We start from the raw sequence: 18,264 nt of genomic DNA on the forward strand, positions 1-18,264 counted from the left end.
GTTGGGGGAGTTGCTGTTCCCTGCAACAGTGGCTGCTCAGCTCCTTTGTGGGGACAAATATTAGGGACAATGGAACTGAACTGCTCTTCTAAAAAATTAAATAATGACTACCCTTGAGGCTGAGTCCCTTACGTCTGGCGAGCGTTTAAAAGGTTTCGCATGATTTATCTCACTTGTTTGCCTCAGGAAGGAAATATTAATTTATTCGTTTTGGGGGAGGGAAACTAAATCCCAGAGAAGTCAAGAATTGGACCCAAAGCAACAAGCTAACAAATGGTATTAATTTGACTCTTGAGTCTTTGGATACTATGGTGTTCTGTCTCCCCACTTGCCCTAGTCTCCTAAGATTGTGTGACAAAGTACCATAATTTGAGTGGCTTAAAACCAAAGCCATCTGTTGTGTCATAATTATGGAGATGAGAGGCCTAAAATCAAAGTGTTCATGGAGCCACAGCGTCTCTGAAGCCCAAGGTGAAATTCTCGTCCTTGCTTTTGCTGCCATTTCCTCTGCTTCTGGGTGAGAAGCTGCAGGCACCTCTCCATCTTCTTCTTTTCACAGTGTTGTTCTTATAAGGACTTTACTCATATTAAGGGCCCACTCTACTCATGTGACCTCATCTTACGAAATCGCATCACAAATCTACTTTCAAATAAACTCTGAGACACAGGGGTTCAGACTTCACCTTGTTTTGGAGAGGAAGGCACATAATTCAACTCTAAAACACTAATGAATGAGTACAGGATATGAAGTAGAGCATGGACAGAAATAAAACAGGTCTTGGTCCAACCCTGTTTTTACTATCAACTTGATGCCTCATTTTGTGAACCCCGTTTTCTTCCCATATTGAAGAAAAGCACTAACTCTAATAATATCTAACTTATTTTAAGTTATAATATTCTAGTGTCTCTACTGAAAATTATAATAAAAATAACTTTCATTAGGAGTGCTTGAAAAAAATCTATAATAATAAGTGCTAGCATGATGGAGGAGATGGAGGAGTGGATTAAGACAGCTTTAAGAAAAATTGTGAGGATTTATTTCTAGAGATCTTGACTGGAGCTCATCACTTGGAAGAGACTATAGGAAGAAGGAAGATTGGAAAGTAAAGTTATAGGCTGTGTTCTGAAGTTTAACAGACAGCAGAGTTCCAACAGTACTAGAAAGGCACACTAGATCAAGCCAGCATGGAGTATAGTTCAGAGGTTACATAACATATTATCTTAGTAATCTTATTAACTTTTATCTGTATTTTTGGGGGTGGGGTAAAAAAATCACTTTATACTAAACTGTGCTTGGTATAAGTGGCTTATATTAAGGTCGTATTTACTAAAGTACTCAGTATAAATGTTCAAAGGCATTTTTACCATTCTAGGAAACAGCAGAGAATGGTAGATGTAGTTGAGGAATGACACATTTGTTCAAGGGAGAGGAAAAAAAAAACAAGACAGAGATCAGGGGATAAAATTGGAGGTGTGTGCTTTCACCATCAGAAGCGGAAGGGACAGAAGTGACCATTGACAGGAGACCGTCAGAGGTCATAGGATATACCTACTGTACTGCTCAGCTGAAGTGGAGAATTTTAAGATGTTTTGTTTCATAAGGAAAGATGCTTCTAGAAGAAGGAGGAAGGTTGAAAGTGTGCCATTATTGCTTGTCAGGGGTAACCAGGAGAGAAATTTCAGTAGAGGAGACCAATTCAAAGGCTAGGGATGGGCAAATAACCAGGAAGCACACAGAGGAGATGCAGGCATAGTATCTGTGAAGGGAACTAGAAAAAAGCAAGAAGATAGATGGTCACATGCCAAGAAGCCTGTTGCTGTGTTCTACTTCCAGGCATGCTTTCCAGCCCAGTGGAAAAGTTTGAAACTTCCTGTAGGTAATAAAGTAATGGTGGAGCCAATCGTGGAGGAGCCTGAGGGGAAAGTGGTTACCAATGACCAAGAAAGGCAAGATTTGGCAGAACAGATCCTTCTTTAATCAGCCTCTCATCTGGTCTCCCTTTAATTTACTCCACTCCAGCCCATATTGTAGCTTGTTTTCTTTTTTGGAACGTTCTCTGATGAATCAATGTGAGCCCACCATTGCATTCTGCAGGGATTGCCCTACACCTTGAGAGTGTAGACAGCTTATTGTGTCCACGCCATCCCCATCTAGACCTTGTTAGATTTTCTTCTCTCTCTCTCTCTCTCCCCCCCCCTCTCTCTCTCATGTGCACGCACTTGCACTAGCACATGCACCATAGCAGTTTATCAAGTTATTATTTATTTATGCATATTTATGTTTTTATCTTTGCTGCACATTTTTTAAAAGCCTCCAGTTCCTTCTTGTCTCCTCTCATTATTTTCAGAGAATAATCTTAGAATTTATCAGTTTTCTGGCACTATGTTTCCTCTATCTCACAATGGATTCTATTTCTGTGTCACCGGTACTATACTCAGTGCCTTGCTAGCATCAATAAATATTTATACGTTGAATTAAAATGAATGAATAAATGATTAAAAGAGATCAAGGAGAGAAAGAAAAACAGAAAGTGAAGGGTTTTTTTTTTATCAATTGAAGAGGAGGGGAATTCTCAATGTCATAATTACAAACATTTTTTATTAAGAAAAGCAAACTTATTTTCTAAAAGGCAGAGCCATGGGAATATTTTCAGTGGATATATAGAGAGTGAAATTATTACCACAAATGTAACAACTGTCACAAGATTGCTGTGTTCTGCCTGCCTGCTGGTGGGTGTTTCTCATGGCATTACTTTGGCTATAAGACTGGGGACTGTTTTCCTTGTACCCATCTCCACACACACCCCCGACACCTCTAACACACACACACACACACACACACACACACACACACACACACACACAGAGAGAGAGAGAGAGAGAGAGAGAGAGAGAGAGAGAGAGAGACAGACAGACAGACAGACAGAGACAGAGAGAACATTCTCACTGCCACTGTCTGTAACTCTTACATTACTTCACATATTTAAAAGAAGGGGCCATTTCAGGCAATTTTGCACTGGCAAAATGACACTTGTGTAGGCCCTGCTACTTCTAATGGTTGTCCTGAGCATCTATTAATGTTGGATGAATACCAACCAATGAAGACAAGAGAAGAGGAAATCAGGGTCTTCCGGCCTCTAATGCCTGAGTCTCAGTAGCTGATGCGACCCCAGAAAGTGCACACACTGAATTTTCAATCCATCTTTCTTTCTCCTTTTTTTTTTTTATTTTTGTTTTTGTTTTTTTGTTGTTGTTTCTACTTTGGTATTCCTGAGATGCCTTTTCCAATAAATTGTCATCACCTAAAAGTTTATCTAACTTCCTGATGCTATAAAACTTGGACTAAACAAGTAATTTTAAATAAATTTTCAAATGGTAAGTATGTTGACTGCGTTTACAAGTACAAACAAAGGGGATTGAAATAGGTTTAGGGACAACAGTTGCTTATTTACACTGGGCCATGTTGGATCCTAGGGGTAGTAAGAGTTGCACAGACTGGTCCTTGAAACTGAGGGGAGAGTGAGGACTTGGAATGCAGACAGTCCAGCAGCAGTCCAAGGAATAGTAGGTCTTATTGTGTAGCCTCAACAGCAGATAATCAGAAACACATGGCTCTCCCGAGTCCAAACACAGCCCTCAAATAGCTGTGTTTGCAACAGAGGAGCATGCAATGTGGGGATCTCACCCACTGTGTCTGTTTACAATTTAATCTATTTCCTGTGTTATGTGATGTTAAGGCATCGGCTTCCATGAAAATAGATAAATCTACAGAGCAACAAACCTCAGACAACATAATTATTTTATGTATTAAGTCAGAATGGGTTTAAGACATAGCAGATTATTATATAATATTCAAACATCCAATGTTGAGAGAAAAATCTAGAAGAAATGGCAATAGTACCTCTGCTTAACAAGGCACGTTTGAATGTACAAGTGGAAAAGGGAATTTAAATTTGGCCAGAAAGAGGGAGAGTGCATCCTTATGGAAAGTTGGCAGATGGAGTACTGTGACCTCACTGGCACTGGGAACAGCTATAACGCTGAATCAAGTCCCGACGGGGAAGGTGTGGAAGGCAAAGTTACTGTCTTCAACTATTTCCTACTACAGGATCCTCTGTTACCAGCTGGATAAAGTATAAAAGTCTCTTCCAAGAATGGGTTGCAGCCCCACAGGCCAGGAAGCATTGGATGCTCATTTATCAACAACCAACTTCCGTGGTTAGAGAAACATTCTGTTATCTGCTATTCTCAGTGTTTACCTGGAACACATTTTTGCTTCCACACAAAGTTGTGTTTTGTTTGTTTGTTTGTTTGTTTGTTTTAACATCCTCATTTGGAGACTTAACAGTTAATTAAACATTGAAGCATACAGGTTGTTAAGCACTTCCAGTGGTCTTGGTGTATTTTTAGTTCTGAACATCTGATCAAAATCACTTATTTTCTCATATACATCTGTATATATATATACACGCAAGAGGTTTCATGAGATTTCTGGTGTTTAGAGATCTTTTATGTAACTAAACACACTTTTTCATGTAGATACTCAAGTCTAGTGGTTTTAAGCATCTCTTAAAACGCATTTGTAGTAAAGATGAGTGAATTCAACTAAAGTAAAAGTGAGGAATTCAGCTAAGTTGAATATTTTGACCTATCAGTAAAAGTAATCACAAATTTCAAAATGTGCAGATGGAAACAAATCGACTCCTGTAAGATATCATATCTAAAAGTTGCCTCTTGATCTTCAGGAATACCCACCCACACAGTGCCTCATCGCTCATCTCATTAGTGACTTTTACAAGTGGTTATTTTAAAAATGATCTATATACCATTCATAATAGATTGATTTCTCTCTTCATGCTAGACATCTGAAAGAATATTTAATCATTTCAGATGATTATTCCTTGACTCCTTTTGGAAGATATGTTACAAATAGGATTTATTTGTATTTGGTTTTGAATAAAGCCTGCATGGCACCTACTTTCTACCTTCCTTGGTATCAGGGAGTTGCATACATTAAAATCCAAGGTACAGAACAGATGTTTGGAAATACAGCTTTTGTAGTCACTTAACTGTAATTTGAATTTAGAATTTTGCTTGTGTTTTAAATATTTAAGACTGTGAATCATTTGGAAGCCAAAACCATCATGTGCTTGGCATTCTTTTGGCTGGAGAAAATTCTAGAGTGAATGTTTTTTTTACACCAGCAGCCAATAAGTTTCAGATGTTTTCCAAGGGAGCAGGAGTTCTAAAGCTGAAATGGAATTTTCTGTGACACTCTACAAATAACAGTTAACATATGCTTAAGTTACAAACAAGGCAGGAATCGGAAAATGCCAAGTAGGGAAGCAAAAAAGCTAAAAGTTAATTAATAAAACATTTCCGTCTAAATTTCCTAGAAAATAAGTGTTTAAATACATGTACCTCATCAGTTTTTAAAGAACATTAGTATTGCAAACTACCAAAAAGTGGCTTTGAGATTAAGAGAAAGCAGCTTTAAAAATTCAATTACATCTGTCATAAATTCAAAGTGTTCAAGAAAAACAATAAGAAAACAAAGAAAAGCTATATTCATATAACTTAACCAAAAAGTACATTCTTCAGTTGTTTTGCCGCATCTAACGACTGACTCACACCAGGAGCCAGAGCTCCTGCTATTTATTTCCCTTCCCAAGTCAACACAATGTTCATATTTTCACTAAGAAATGAATACACACCTGTGACAGTCTTCAAATGCTCACTATCTTAATCTACTGTGGTTTGGTGTTGGTGCGTCAAGGTGTGGTTTCAGAAATGATTAGGCCAGTGTTGAGTTAGCTTTTATTTAGAGCATATACTGTTGTTGGAACCAAGCAGACTGACTTCTATAGGATACAGCAGGGGCATTCTTCTAGCCATGTGGACCACTTGAACATCCCTCAGTGAAAGCCAACTTGTGCTTAATTTAACAGCAACCCTACCCACTTCCTACCTACCTATCTACCTACCTGGGTTATGAGCTCGAAATGAAATAAGCTGGAGTTTATAAACAACTGACAACAGCAACCATGCTGCCACCCAAGATAAAATTCCACTCCAAGTAAGAAGCAGGATCAGAAAGTGCCCCCTAAGTCTTAGATAGAGACCACCTCTTACAGATCCCAACAGTATCAAGTATCAGCAAATTCAGTGGCTTCTCCATCATAACTTTTTAAATAACCAGGTTTTCACCTCATTAACTTTTCCTCTTTATACTTGACAGTGAAAGGTCCATGTTTGGCTGGTAGACATGAACAGAGTTCAGTATCAAAGCAGATTATTTTACGTGTTTTCTGGTTTGGCTTTGTTTTTGAGACAGGGTTTCTCTGTGTTATCTTGGCTGTCCTGGACTCACTTTGTAGACTAGGCTGGACTTAAACATATAGCAATCTGCCTCCCTCTGCCTCCCAAGTGCTGGGGTTAAAGGTGTGCACCACCACGCCCAGCCTTTATGTGTTTTCTGAATTTGTGTTGTTCTCTATACTTTATAAGTAAAAATAGTGACACTAGCTCGTCCAATGTAAATACAGAATGATCCCCCCCCCCCCAATTCTTTATTTTTGTTTTTCTTTTCCTAGGCAGTGTCTGATGTAACTCAGCCTGGACTCCAGCTTATAAAGATGTAGCTAGCCTAGACTGGCTTTGAACCCCTGACCCCTGTCTCTACCTTTCTTGTTCTGGGATTATTGGCAAGCCACCACACCAAGTATACATACACAATTGGCTTATTTTTTATTTGTTTGTTTGTTTTGTTTTGTTGTTTTGTTTTGTTTTGTTTTAGCGTGTCACTATTTAACACTGGCAGGCCCAGAAGTCTTCAGGTAGAGCAGGCTAGACTAGCTCGTGGGGCAATCTTCCTGCCTCTGCCTCCTGAGTGCTTAGATTCTAGGTATGGACACAATACTGACTAGTGTCCCTCTAATTCTATGATCAGTTAAACAGCATGTCAATTAGTCTCAGGAAACCTATAGTAATATTTTTAAAAATTCTTCAGAAATGAATACATTGGATTAGAAACACATTCACCAATTCAAAACCAATTTAGCAGATCATGAGATGGAATTGTGGAGAAATCTTTGCTTTTGGGAGTCTCAACACTCATACTCTCGAATTTAAGGAAAGAGACAGCGGATTTTTCAGATTTTTTAAAAACTGACTTTTGTTTCTGATGTATAATCTCTTAGATTTCTACCATTTTAGAAACTATTTTATTTCCCTGAAATAAAGACAGCATCTAAAAGATAAAGGGCAGAACTCTGTAAGTAGGTTTAGGAAATTTTGCAGCTTGTGTAATGCATCTCCCAGTCACCAGGTCGCTCTGGACTGTTTACACTCTGGCTCCTTTTCCGACCTCATGAAAGTTAATTTTAGTTTTGCAGAAAGGAGAGAGAGAGAGAGAGACAGAGAGAAGCTGACTGAGTTTAGCTCAGGCTAAACTCATACTTACCTTCCTGATTTCCTGGGCGTTCCCAGAGAGAAGGAAGCACTTTCTGTCCTGCGGGTACCCTTTCTGGCATCTGCTAGCCTGAGTGTGAGAGGATGTGTGTGGGACAGTCCTAGAGACCTCCGCAGCTTGCTTCTTAGTCCCTCGGAGTGTTAGTGTCTGGTAAAAGAGACAGATTGCCACCACCAAACCCACCAGGAAAGGTCGGGGGCAAAATCGCCGGCGACAAAGGAACCCCGGTCGACAGACCATGACCAGTCCAGCTTCACTTGGCTCCTGGCCACGCTGTCAGCATGAAACACATACACATCTGTCTTCTTTTTGCACAACTCCGATCAAGTTCGCCCCATCTCCACTTGAGAACTTTCTGAAGGTTCATGCCAAAGATTCGTGAGACCCAGCGGTCAGCGGTGATTAACAAGATCCCTTCAGCGAAGGACAGTAAAAGGAGACCGACCTGCTTTTTTCTTTTCTTTTTCTTTTTTTTAAAAAATGATGTCAAAATAAAGATAGTTGTAAGAAATCAGCCGAATGCATCTCCAGCTGCCAGGAGTTCCTTCCGGTAATGTCTTACTTCCACAACATTCTTAAATTCGAGAGTTCAGCTTGTCTCCTCTATGGGGCAAAGAGAAAGCACAGCCAAGCCGATCCGGAGTCAGAAAACAGCCCCGAAGACGCAGCAGATTAAACGCGAAGTGCCTGTTGCACAGCTGGTCGCCCGCCAGGTTGCCCTAGCAGTTCCTCACTTTCCGTCCCGTTTTAAAGTCGCCCTGCTCTCAGTCTTTTACGTTTCAGAACTACTTCCTTTCGTTCAGTTTTAAATTGCCACTTTGCTCTTAGCACTCACAGTTTTTAGCATAAAAAGGAATAGCAGTTTGGATGTACGTGGTTGCTGTCAGGGCTTTACTTGCTTTTGGTCTCACTCCGTTTCAAGTTCAAAGTTCTGTGTACTTACTCAGCTTTCATCCTTTTAGACAGATTTTTCCCCCCATGATCCCCAATGGACTGCTGATCAAAATCACTTGGAAGGAAACACCCAGGCGTAGGACTCCACCTCATCTCACTCACACTCGCGAACACACACGGGCAGGCACGTGGAGACACGCGCGTGCCAGCTGCACACAGGGCCGAGAGCCTGGGGACCAGGGCCATCGCTGCCACCCAGGCCGAGCGGGGCGGAGCTAAGCCCTAAGCTTCTCTGGGCTTGGGGGCAGTCGGAGCGGAGCTGCGCTGTCAGCTAGGCACCAGCAAAGGGTAGGCTACTGTGCAATAGGAACAGCAGTTAGGATCGTCCCCGGAACGCGGCTGCCTATCCAGAACCGCAGAATTAAAAACATACTTGATGTCCGACCCTCTCTGCCACTGCGTTTTCCTAATACAGCGCTAGGGTAGCAAATGGCTCCTAGTCAATAGATGCTAAAGGTCGAGGAGGAATGAAGACAGACTCGGCGTTAACTGGGAGGAGGTTCATCACTCCAGGGAATTGCGGTCACGCTTAAGAGGACAGAGAGTCGTTAGGACAGTCTGGACCACAGAACAGGAAACATCCCGTCTAACTACCAAGTCCCCTCTTCGCTCCAGCACGGAGTCCTACTGTGCCTTTCTGAGGTTTTCCCAAGGTAAATAGTCTGATTCCTGACTCTTCAAGTGAGCTGACCGTAGTAGGTATTTTGCGTTCTAACTTTTGCCCAGGGGAAAAGGTAGCCAGCAGGCTTTTTGTTCCTATTCCCTACCCTTTCACGGGTGGGCATTATTAATAGGACAGATTGGCAAATTCCATCACTCTTGGCTCAGCAGGCTGAATGGGCCGTTAATGAGAATTTCCAGGTCCTTTATCTAGCAGCTTGGGGAAGGACTGGCTTAGGCGCACAGCAGACATTCTTCAAAGACCTAGATAGTTTCTAATTTCAGGTGTAACCAAACTTCTTAGGGGCTGTTGGTCTTCCGTGAGAGCACACCCCTAGAGTAAGCCCCTTCCATAGGACTCAACCAATAGTCTCTAATATTTTGTGAAAAAGAGCACCCCCTAGAGGTTGATGGGTACAACAGATTCAGAGAAGAGGAGAGAGAGAGAGAGAGAGAGAGAGAGAGAGAGAGAGAGAGAGAGAGAGAGAGAGAGAGAGAGAGAGAGAGAGACAGAGAGAGAGACAGAGAGAGACAGAGAGAGAGACAGAGAGACAGAGAGAGACAGAGAGAGAGACAGAGAGAGAGACAGAGAGAGACAGAGAGAGAAAAGAAGAAGAAGAAGAAGAGGAGGAGGAGGAGGAGGAAGGAAGAAAAAAGCGAGACAGAGACTCACACAGAAAGAGAGAGAGACAGACAGTCAAACAGACAGACAGAGAGAAAAGTATGCATCTTAATATCAAATTAATTAGCTCATTATAGAATAGGCATGAACTCATTTTGTCTATGTATCCTCTACAAGATGTTTGATATATAAATTCAAAGTCTTCAATACCACAATGAATAAGGGTTTTCAAATGTAGACATTAAGAGAGCATTACTGTTGCACGCCATAGGTTTTTGATGGATGTAATATAATCTGAAGGCTAATAAGAGTTACAAGACCTGTAAACTGGAATGGTCTATGCTCCTGAGGCCCAGAATGTGGTAAACCTGTTGACTGCGTGATATGAGCAGTACAGGTAATTGTTAACATTAAGGCTAGAATTCTGAGAAATCAAGATTTGAGGAAGGAAGAATCTCCCCCCTCCCTTTTTTTAGGTCAGCACCATTAAGTTACTGAGTGAGATTACAGAAGGGTAAATTGGATGCTAAACAGAATTGCCTTCAGGATGGGAAAACGGAAAGGGCAACAGAGCAGAAAACCTTTAGACAATGTTGTAGCTTTGCTTTGGCTAAGAGGAATCTAGAAATGGTTCTGGTAAGTTGAAGAACTCAGTTCCCTATGTAAACCATAGAGTGTAAGGGAGCAAAAGACAGCCAATAAAGTATTATTGGAAAAAGAAGGGCTTAGTTGGATTGAGACCCCTGGGACCGAGTTGGTCATTAGAGACAACCCACTATGGATGGATCGTCACAGTCATCATCTCCTACCCAGCTGTTCCGAAACAAGTGCTTTGGAGAATGAAATCCAAGTCCATCATTTGTGAGCTCAAAGTACCTCCTCTGAAGTATTGCTGGCCCAGATGAGATGGTGCATTGGACAGCAGCTAAGCACTGACCAGCGGGGCAGGTGGGTGAGTGTTGATGCACATCTGCTAGGTGCTAGATGCCCAGGAGCAGTCCTGGCAGAGCTTAGGATGTGGCAAGGGGTCAGACCTGGGAGCAGATCATTTACCTAGTAAGCCATGGGGAACATGAAAGGACCAGACACAAATTCTGGAATTAATTATTCTTTTCCCATCATGCTTTGAGATGAAGGTGGGGAATAGATGTTGGTTTCAGAGTATGAACTAATGGGCTTTAGTCATGCCTGAAATTATACATACTTGGTTTCTTGAATTTAAATTTTTAATGCCTAGATAAAGATGGAAATATTATGTATATTAATGCTATATCAGGTAATGTTTCTATACATGCATATAGCATGCCACTTATAAGTCAGTTTAGACAGATCTAGTCTGTCATTTCTTTGGGGGTAATACATTAACAATTCCTCCTTGCAGACTTTGTAAACATACACACATTATCTGTAGCCACTTTATTGTGCAACAGCACATAAGAAATTCCTGTTTCTAATTAGACTAATTATAACTTAGCGCCAGGATTAACCTTTCCATTCCGACTCTCCCCAGCCTGCATCAGCGTCTGGTGACTAACATTCTACTCTGTCCTTAGGGTCCACACAAATGGAATCTCACATGGTCCTTCCTTTTTATAACTTGATGATCTCCAACCCTATCCGTGTCAGAAATGTCATCATCTCATTCTTTCTTGTGTCTGAATGCTGCGGTCATACTTCAGGGTCTTCACTCACCAGTTGAAGAACACCTTTGTCTCCACCCTTGGCTGGTTGCAATTAAAGCAGTAAGGACGAGTTTGGGTGCCTTTAAACACATTGTCCTGGATCTCTTGATTCTATGCACAGCAATGTCATCGACTATATAGTAGTTCAATTTTTAAAAAATGTTTGATGAATCTGCAAACCATTCCCTGACTAGGTGTAGCAATGTACATTCTCACATGCACTTCACCTTCTTACTGTGCCTGCCATTTTTGTCTTGAGCCATGACCATGCTAATGGAGTGAAGTAACATCTTGTTAGGCTCTGATTTGCATTTCCCTGACATGAGAGAAGCTGAGCATTCTCCCATTCATAAGCAAGTGATTTGACTTCTTTTGACAAATGTCCAAATGCAACCACTTTTTTTCAACTGGGTTGCTTTGTTTTTTTGCCTTTGAGCTCTTTGGCTTTCTGGTATATTAGATGTATTTGAATGGAAGGCTAAGCAGAGTTGGACTGCAGTCTGTAGGAGAGTCTGAAGAGGAAACAATAAAGACAGAGTAAATTGGCTCAATGATGGGAGTGGGAGGGTACATCTGCAGTACAATTGTGAACATGAGTTGGTTTTTTTTGTTTTTTTTTTTTTGTTTTTTTTTTTTTTTTTTTTTTGCCATTGTTTCAGATTGGATGCTTTTGTGCATCTAGTTCATAAAGGACCTTTTTCTCTAAAAAAAAATCTATCTTTAAAAGTAGATATTTAGCAGCATTAAGACAACAGAATGGCAAACACATACTCTGATTCCAACATTGTTCAAACTAGAAAAATCCACCACAAACCAAAAACCTTCAGTGTTCTCTCCAACACATAAAACATGATCTCTCATTGCACATATAGCTACTTTTGATTATTGATATGGACAAGATATATGAGTTTGACTCAAATAATCACTGATGGCTTATTGTTTGTTGTATGGTGTCAAAGATCAAACACAGAGCCTTGACGTGCTAGGGAGTCACTCTACCACTTAGCGACTCTCAATCCTTGTTGTTTGTTTTTGAGGCAGGGTCTCACTCTGTAGCCCAGGCAGTCCAGGGGCTTGCTCTGTAACCCAGGCTGGCCTCAAGCCTGGAATGCTATGGCAGCCTTCCAAGTGCAGAGATTATGAACAATGCATTTTAAGGTATTGCTTTTTAAAACCAAAGCTAAAACTACATGGAAGATGCCAGTGCTGGATGAAGGACACTGCCTCTCTGAATCTCAACTTTGTCATAAACCAGGGGCATCATGATTAACAGATAGCCTTAAATGTCACTTGATGATCCAAAAGTTTTGCTTCTGTGACACATTTCAATGTGACCACCCTCCTTGTTGCAGTCTTCTGGGCCCTGCTGGCTTTCTTCAGGGGATCGATTTTCTCTACAAGGCTCTTGATCGTGGTAGTATAAAATCAGGCTACAGTTTCTCATAGTGACACTGCAAGTCAAATCTTGGGAATGCTGTAAGCAGAGATGGGTCCCTTGAAAAGCAGACTGCTTTTTCAGCACTTATTGTCTCTCATGAATACTCATTCTGGAATTTTCCCAATAAACTCTAAGGTGGTAGTTTTAAATCATGAGTCATATATTAAATCTGTTCAAATGTGTCCTAGACACTATGGAAAGCAGAAGACGTGTGACAAGTACTATAAATGACTACACTATGACAAGCGGGATGATTTATCAGCTTTAAAATCTCAGGGACCTCATTCGTAGGACTTCCTATCATTTCTGTTTCCATAAGACATTTGATGACTTCACAGACTCCTGGATAGCCACCAGGCTCCTCTAAATCTCACCAGCACCAGAGCAACAAGAATTGGGAAGCTCCTCTTAGGAGAAGAGCTTTAGATTAGCACCTCATTGTGTTTGGCAGGTGACACTGACCTACCTTGTGGGAAACGGGCCTTATCAATGGGCCTAGGAGGAAAAGGAAATGAGCTGACACACACAGTTGAAGTGAAGATTAGCCATGCGTCATGTGTCATAGAAAAACAAAATAGGGAGCTCATATCTTTCAGGAAGTGGCAAGGAAAGACTCAAAATAGTGGGCATTTCTCAACTGGCCCTGAAGAGACTCAGTAATTTCAACTGCTGCTGAAGGTGAAACATGAACTTTACCTCCTAATGTGGAACCATTAAAATAAAGTTGGGAAAGTATTAGCTACAGATGAAAGATTGTTTTAGTAATTTCCAGTTTTAAATTTATTTGGTCTTCATGGGTAAACCTTAGGCATCCAAGAAGTTTCTTATGGAGGAATCATGTAACTGTCAGGACAGGATCAACACAACAAACAAAGCTATTAAAAAAAATTTTTTTTTTACATTGTAAACATACAAAACCAAATCTCCTTTGTCTTTCAGGTGGAATAAAAATAACACGAGTCACGGTCATGTGGTTCTTGTCTGTGATACAAGAAATATACAAATTTGAATAGAAAATGTTATGCAGAATATACTCTCCCCACATCCTTGGTCCCTAAGGAGGCAGATGCTACACTCCGCTAGCATATACGGATGCACCTCATTAGGCATTCTAAACAAAACTCCGCACGCAGATTATGATTCTGTTTCAGACTTGATTTAAACTTGACAGCTTTCATCCGTTGCTCATGAAGACAGAGAACTGTCTTCAATTAGGCTTACATGTGGTTCTGGATGTGCTACAGCATTGGTCAATGAGGTCCCAAAGCCTGGACACTAGAAGAATGCCTTGGTTGGTTGTTTTGCTGTCTAATGTAGCCAACACTTGAACATGCTTGATTTCCTTCCAGTTCAACTTGCTTCTCTCTGAATCATCATGTAGAGCCACTTTTTGCTCAAGCCACAGATTCTAATGTAAGAGAACCTTTTCACATGACAAAGGTCTGAGAATAATGTGCAGAGTTAAGAAGGCACACTACAGTGTGCAGGACTATCTGCTTGCCCAGTGTCGGTCCAATTTATACATGGAAGTAAATGCAGTTCAACTTCTTCATGGTCGTACTGGTTAGTTCCTGTTTGCTCAAATAGGTGTACCTTGCAATCTGTCCATTTCAAGACGAACAACCTGCCCTGATAAAACAAAGCCTTTGAAGCAAATGTTACCGATTTTATATCTCCCCTTAGAGCGGTATCGCCTCACGGATTTCTTAAGTGAACACTTGGTGCTACCTTTTAAAAATGAGCCAACTTTTACTCTAATATGAGATGTTCTACCCATACAACTCAGTTATAATACAAGGTGTATTTCTAATACTTTGAAAGTGCTACTGAAGGCTGTTTAAGATAAATAAGTTATACAAGTTAATTGCTAGTTGATCAAATCATGGTCATAGCTATAACTAGTCTACTTTTATCACAGGAATACAAATCTTAGGTGCAGCAGATAGATTCGATTCTATAGAAAGATAATGTAAAATAATTAGATAAGGTCTTCAAAAACCTCAGAGACATACAGAATACAGCATTTAAAAGTGTTTTTATTTTAAAGATTCACCGACAATGAGACAGGTTAACTCCTGGCAACACCCAACCTACCTCATAGAGGAAGATAAGCATCGAAGAACCTCCTTTTGGAGATGGCTTGAAATGTATCAAACAAGCCATTGGACAAAATATCCTCATTTCTACCACAGACAGAATTCTGCCTAAAAAAAGGCAAGCTTGAATGCAGGCAGAGTCAATGGCCAAACACTGTCAAGACAGGGTAAGCAAGTCCTCAATAGTTCCTGCCTCACAAATATTGGGCCAGAAGGCTGAAGATGGTGCTCCAATGTTATAGAGTTTTGGGTGACTATTCAGGTAGCAAACCGTCTCTGTCAATTTCTCATTTGGAAAGCTACTAAGCTGCACTCCTGGTATAATCAGGTAATCAATTTTATTCCTTCTCAAGTCTCTCATGGGGTTGAAGACCAGATAGTTTAGTTTTACTATTAAGTTTAGCTGTTTAGAGGTTAAGATGTCTTTAGATCTAGATAGATACTTTAAGTTAATAATGACAAGATATGATAGATATTGATTTACATTCAGAATCTTAGACGCACCAAGAAAGATGTTTTTATCAAGGCTGCCAAATACAAATAGCCAAAACACTAAAAATGTAACATTTATATAGTTCCTGATTGTGTCATGGTTCTTCTTGCTGTAGGTAGTTTATTATATATGTGTGTGTGTGTAGTAATATAAATGTATATGTAAAACACAAAAAATTAATAAAAGAATGAGTCAACTGCTTAGTTTACAATTTTCAATCCATCATTTACTTCCCAAAATTGTCTCTTTATAGGCATTCTGAATTAACTTCCACTGGCTCCAAATTTATTTGTATCATTGTGCGGTATATTTTTCTTCTCACTGTGCTAATGCCCCTGTGCAGGGTGTAAGTTGCTTCACCTTGAAAGCTATTTTGCCTATCTCTGTGCTTCTGTTGTATCAAAGTGTCTACTTACAAGTGATTACTTTAAACATCTGTGATGTGATGCATGCCTTTAACCCCAGCACTTGGGAGGGAAAGACAGGTGGATCCCGGATTTCAAGGCCAGCCTGGTCTACAGAATGAGTTCCTGGACAGCCCAAGGATACATTGAGAGACTCTGTTTTGAAAAACAAAACAAAATGAAAAACACCAAGAACATTTGTACTGCGTACATATTAGTGACTAAGATACCTTACATCAGTATTCTCACGGTTTTCCTCACCATTTCTCATCTTAGTGCTATTTGGTTCAGGGAGACAGTTTTCCCCCAGGGAACATTTAGCAGTTTCTAGAAACATTCTGGTTGTTACAACTGCCATTGGGATACTTTTAGCACAGATGCCACTCACTGACTTTTAGTGCAGAAGCCCACAGTTGCTATCAACCCTATCCTTTAATGAAGGCAGCCCCAAAACAGTCATCGAAAGAAAAATGCCGAGGCTGGAAATTTCCAATTTCAATGGAGGGTCAGCTGGTTGCACAGTTCCTGTCTGGGATTTGTCTCTTCTTTACATTAGGACAGTGAATACTTCAGAGGAGGCATGCTCAGCTTTTTCTGAGATTTTTAGCAACTTCCTAAGCTCTTTTCCTCCCCCAAACGTTAATTATGGACATAGAGCTTCCTTTAAGCCTCTTAAATGTTTTTCATGTTAGCATCACTTGAACTACACATGGGCACGCACGATGGTACATACCGAGAATCCAAACAAGCAGGGAGCTCATGCACGGGGATCAGCACAAATTCTAGGTCAGCCTGGGCTGTATAGTGAGCAGCAGCCTCAACTACAGAGGGAAGCACTGTCTCGAGATACCAAACCAAACCAACAGCAGCAACAATGTAGACGTTCTGTATATTTACCTATGGATGGGGATGGCCAGACAGATAAGCAGATAAGAGGGAGAGTCACGTGCCTTGCTGGGCACACAGGATGGAAACGTGTGGTCAATGAACGCTGCTATTTGTTTCACTTTCTTCAGGGCAGAAGTTTACACAGGGGCAAGGAGGCAGAATTTGTTCTTAATAGTTCAATAATACAGGACATATTAATACATTTAGCTTTTGTTATATAAAAACATCAAATTATGTTCCCAACAGAAATCTCATTTATCTTTTCTACAGATTTGAGATCTCTCTAGATTCTCTAGAAACTATAGTATATTTTAAAATGTTATTTTTAAAAAGCCAATTCTTTTGCTTCCATCCTTTTACTTTCCCTCTCTTCCTTCCTTCACATCTTTCTTTTCCTTTTACGTAACTCAAACATTTATTTCCATTTTCTGAAAATAAAAGGTATTTTGAGACTTCTACAGCATTCATCCAACTTGGCACAGGTTGAAGGGTGTAGGTTATCCAGTGGGTCATGAATGCTGAGTAGGGAAGAAGAAGGCAGCATTCTTGAACAGAACATGGTTCTTCAGTCATGTGTCCATGACAGAAAGGTCATTTCCATTTCTAATCCAAACCACAAGATCAATACATATGCTTATATTTACCATCATAAAACTGAACTTCTCTTTAAAACATCTGCAAGGCTACCAGGATGTCCCCTTCTGTCACAGACCTAGGGGAAGGGAATAGGATGAAAGAGGGAGGGAGGAGTGGGAGGATACAAGTTAGGGAATAATAATTGAGATGTAATCTGAATAAATAAATTAAATAAAAAAAATAAACTAAAACATCTGCAAGTGGCAAACACCAGAAAGGTAAAAGCATTCTGTACACAACTGGAAATCCAGAACAAGTTATCTTTATCATCAGTCCCTCAAACTCAAGAATATAACTGGTTCCGTTCTAGAGCAATGTGTAAGTACCTCAAGGACAGGGACTATATTTTAGTAAATTCTAATTGACATACTGGGGAAGAAAAACTAAAACCTACTACCAGCTACTTGCAGATGTCCCAATATTTACACTCAGGGCTATGCAGAGGCATCCCTGGATAGATTATTACTCGCATTTAGAGATTACAGACATTTCCTGCCATTTGGCTCCTTCTACAATTGTCCCTATTTTAATGTCCCAGTGTTGAGACTGCCTCTGCTGGATCAAATTTAACAGAACAAAAGCATTAATAGCGTGGCCACTATTTTTTCCCCTTCCCTGCTATTGCACTAAGAGCTGCATTCTAAATGAGCTCATCTTTAAAACTAGCAGGCACACAGCTTCCTAAGCAAAGTGATTGTTATTTCCTAACAATGGCAAGTGGACACGAGGAACGGGGATAAGAGCCCAGCAACGGGCTACGTGCACTTCCCATCCTTACGCCCACATCAGCTCTGTGTCCCAGCAAATGCTCAGGTTTTTGTTGTTGTTTTTTTAAGCAACAGGAAAGTAAAAATGAATTATACTGTTCTCCTCTAGTTTTCTTAGTTAGGATAAAGAAAATACAAAGAAAGACTGGATTA

The 18,264-nt window shown here is 40.4% G+C and overlaps 1 protein-coding gene across 4 annotated transcripts in view; it reads right to left on the bottom strand.

Moving 5' to 3' along the window:
- CPED1 (cadherin like and PC-esterase domain containing 1) overlaps positions 1-8,580 on the bottom strand; it is a 279,052-nt gene extending 270,472 nt beyond the window's left edge. For 2 of the 4 annotated variants that reach the window (XM_084785393.1, XM_084785394.1), the window contains exon 1: positions 7,463-8,580. In XM_084785393.1, coding sequence (XP_084641519.1) covers positions 7,463-7,711 — 249 coding nt within the window. In that variant the 5' untranslated portion in view covers positions 7,712-8,580. The remainder of the gene's footprint in view (positions 1-7,462) is intronic. The other 2 variants (XM_084785389.1, XM_084785390.1) reach the window with 2 other exon arrangements.
- Positions 8,581-18,264: the final 9,684 nt, after the last annotated feature.

This window comes from Acomys minous (genome assembly GCF_964271855.1).
Source record: "Acomys minous genome assembly, chromosome: 6".
NCBI lineage: Eukaryota > Metazoa > Chordata > Mammalia > Rodentia > Muridae > Acomys > Acomys minous.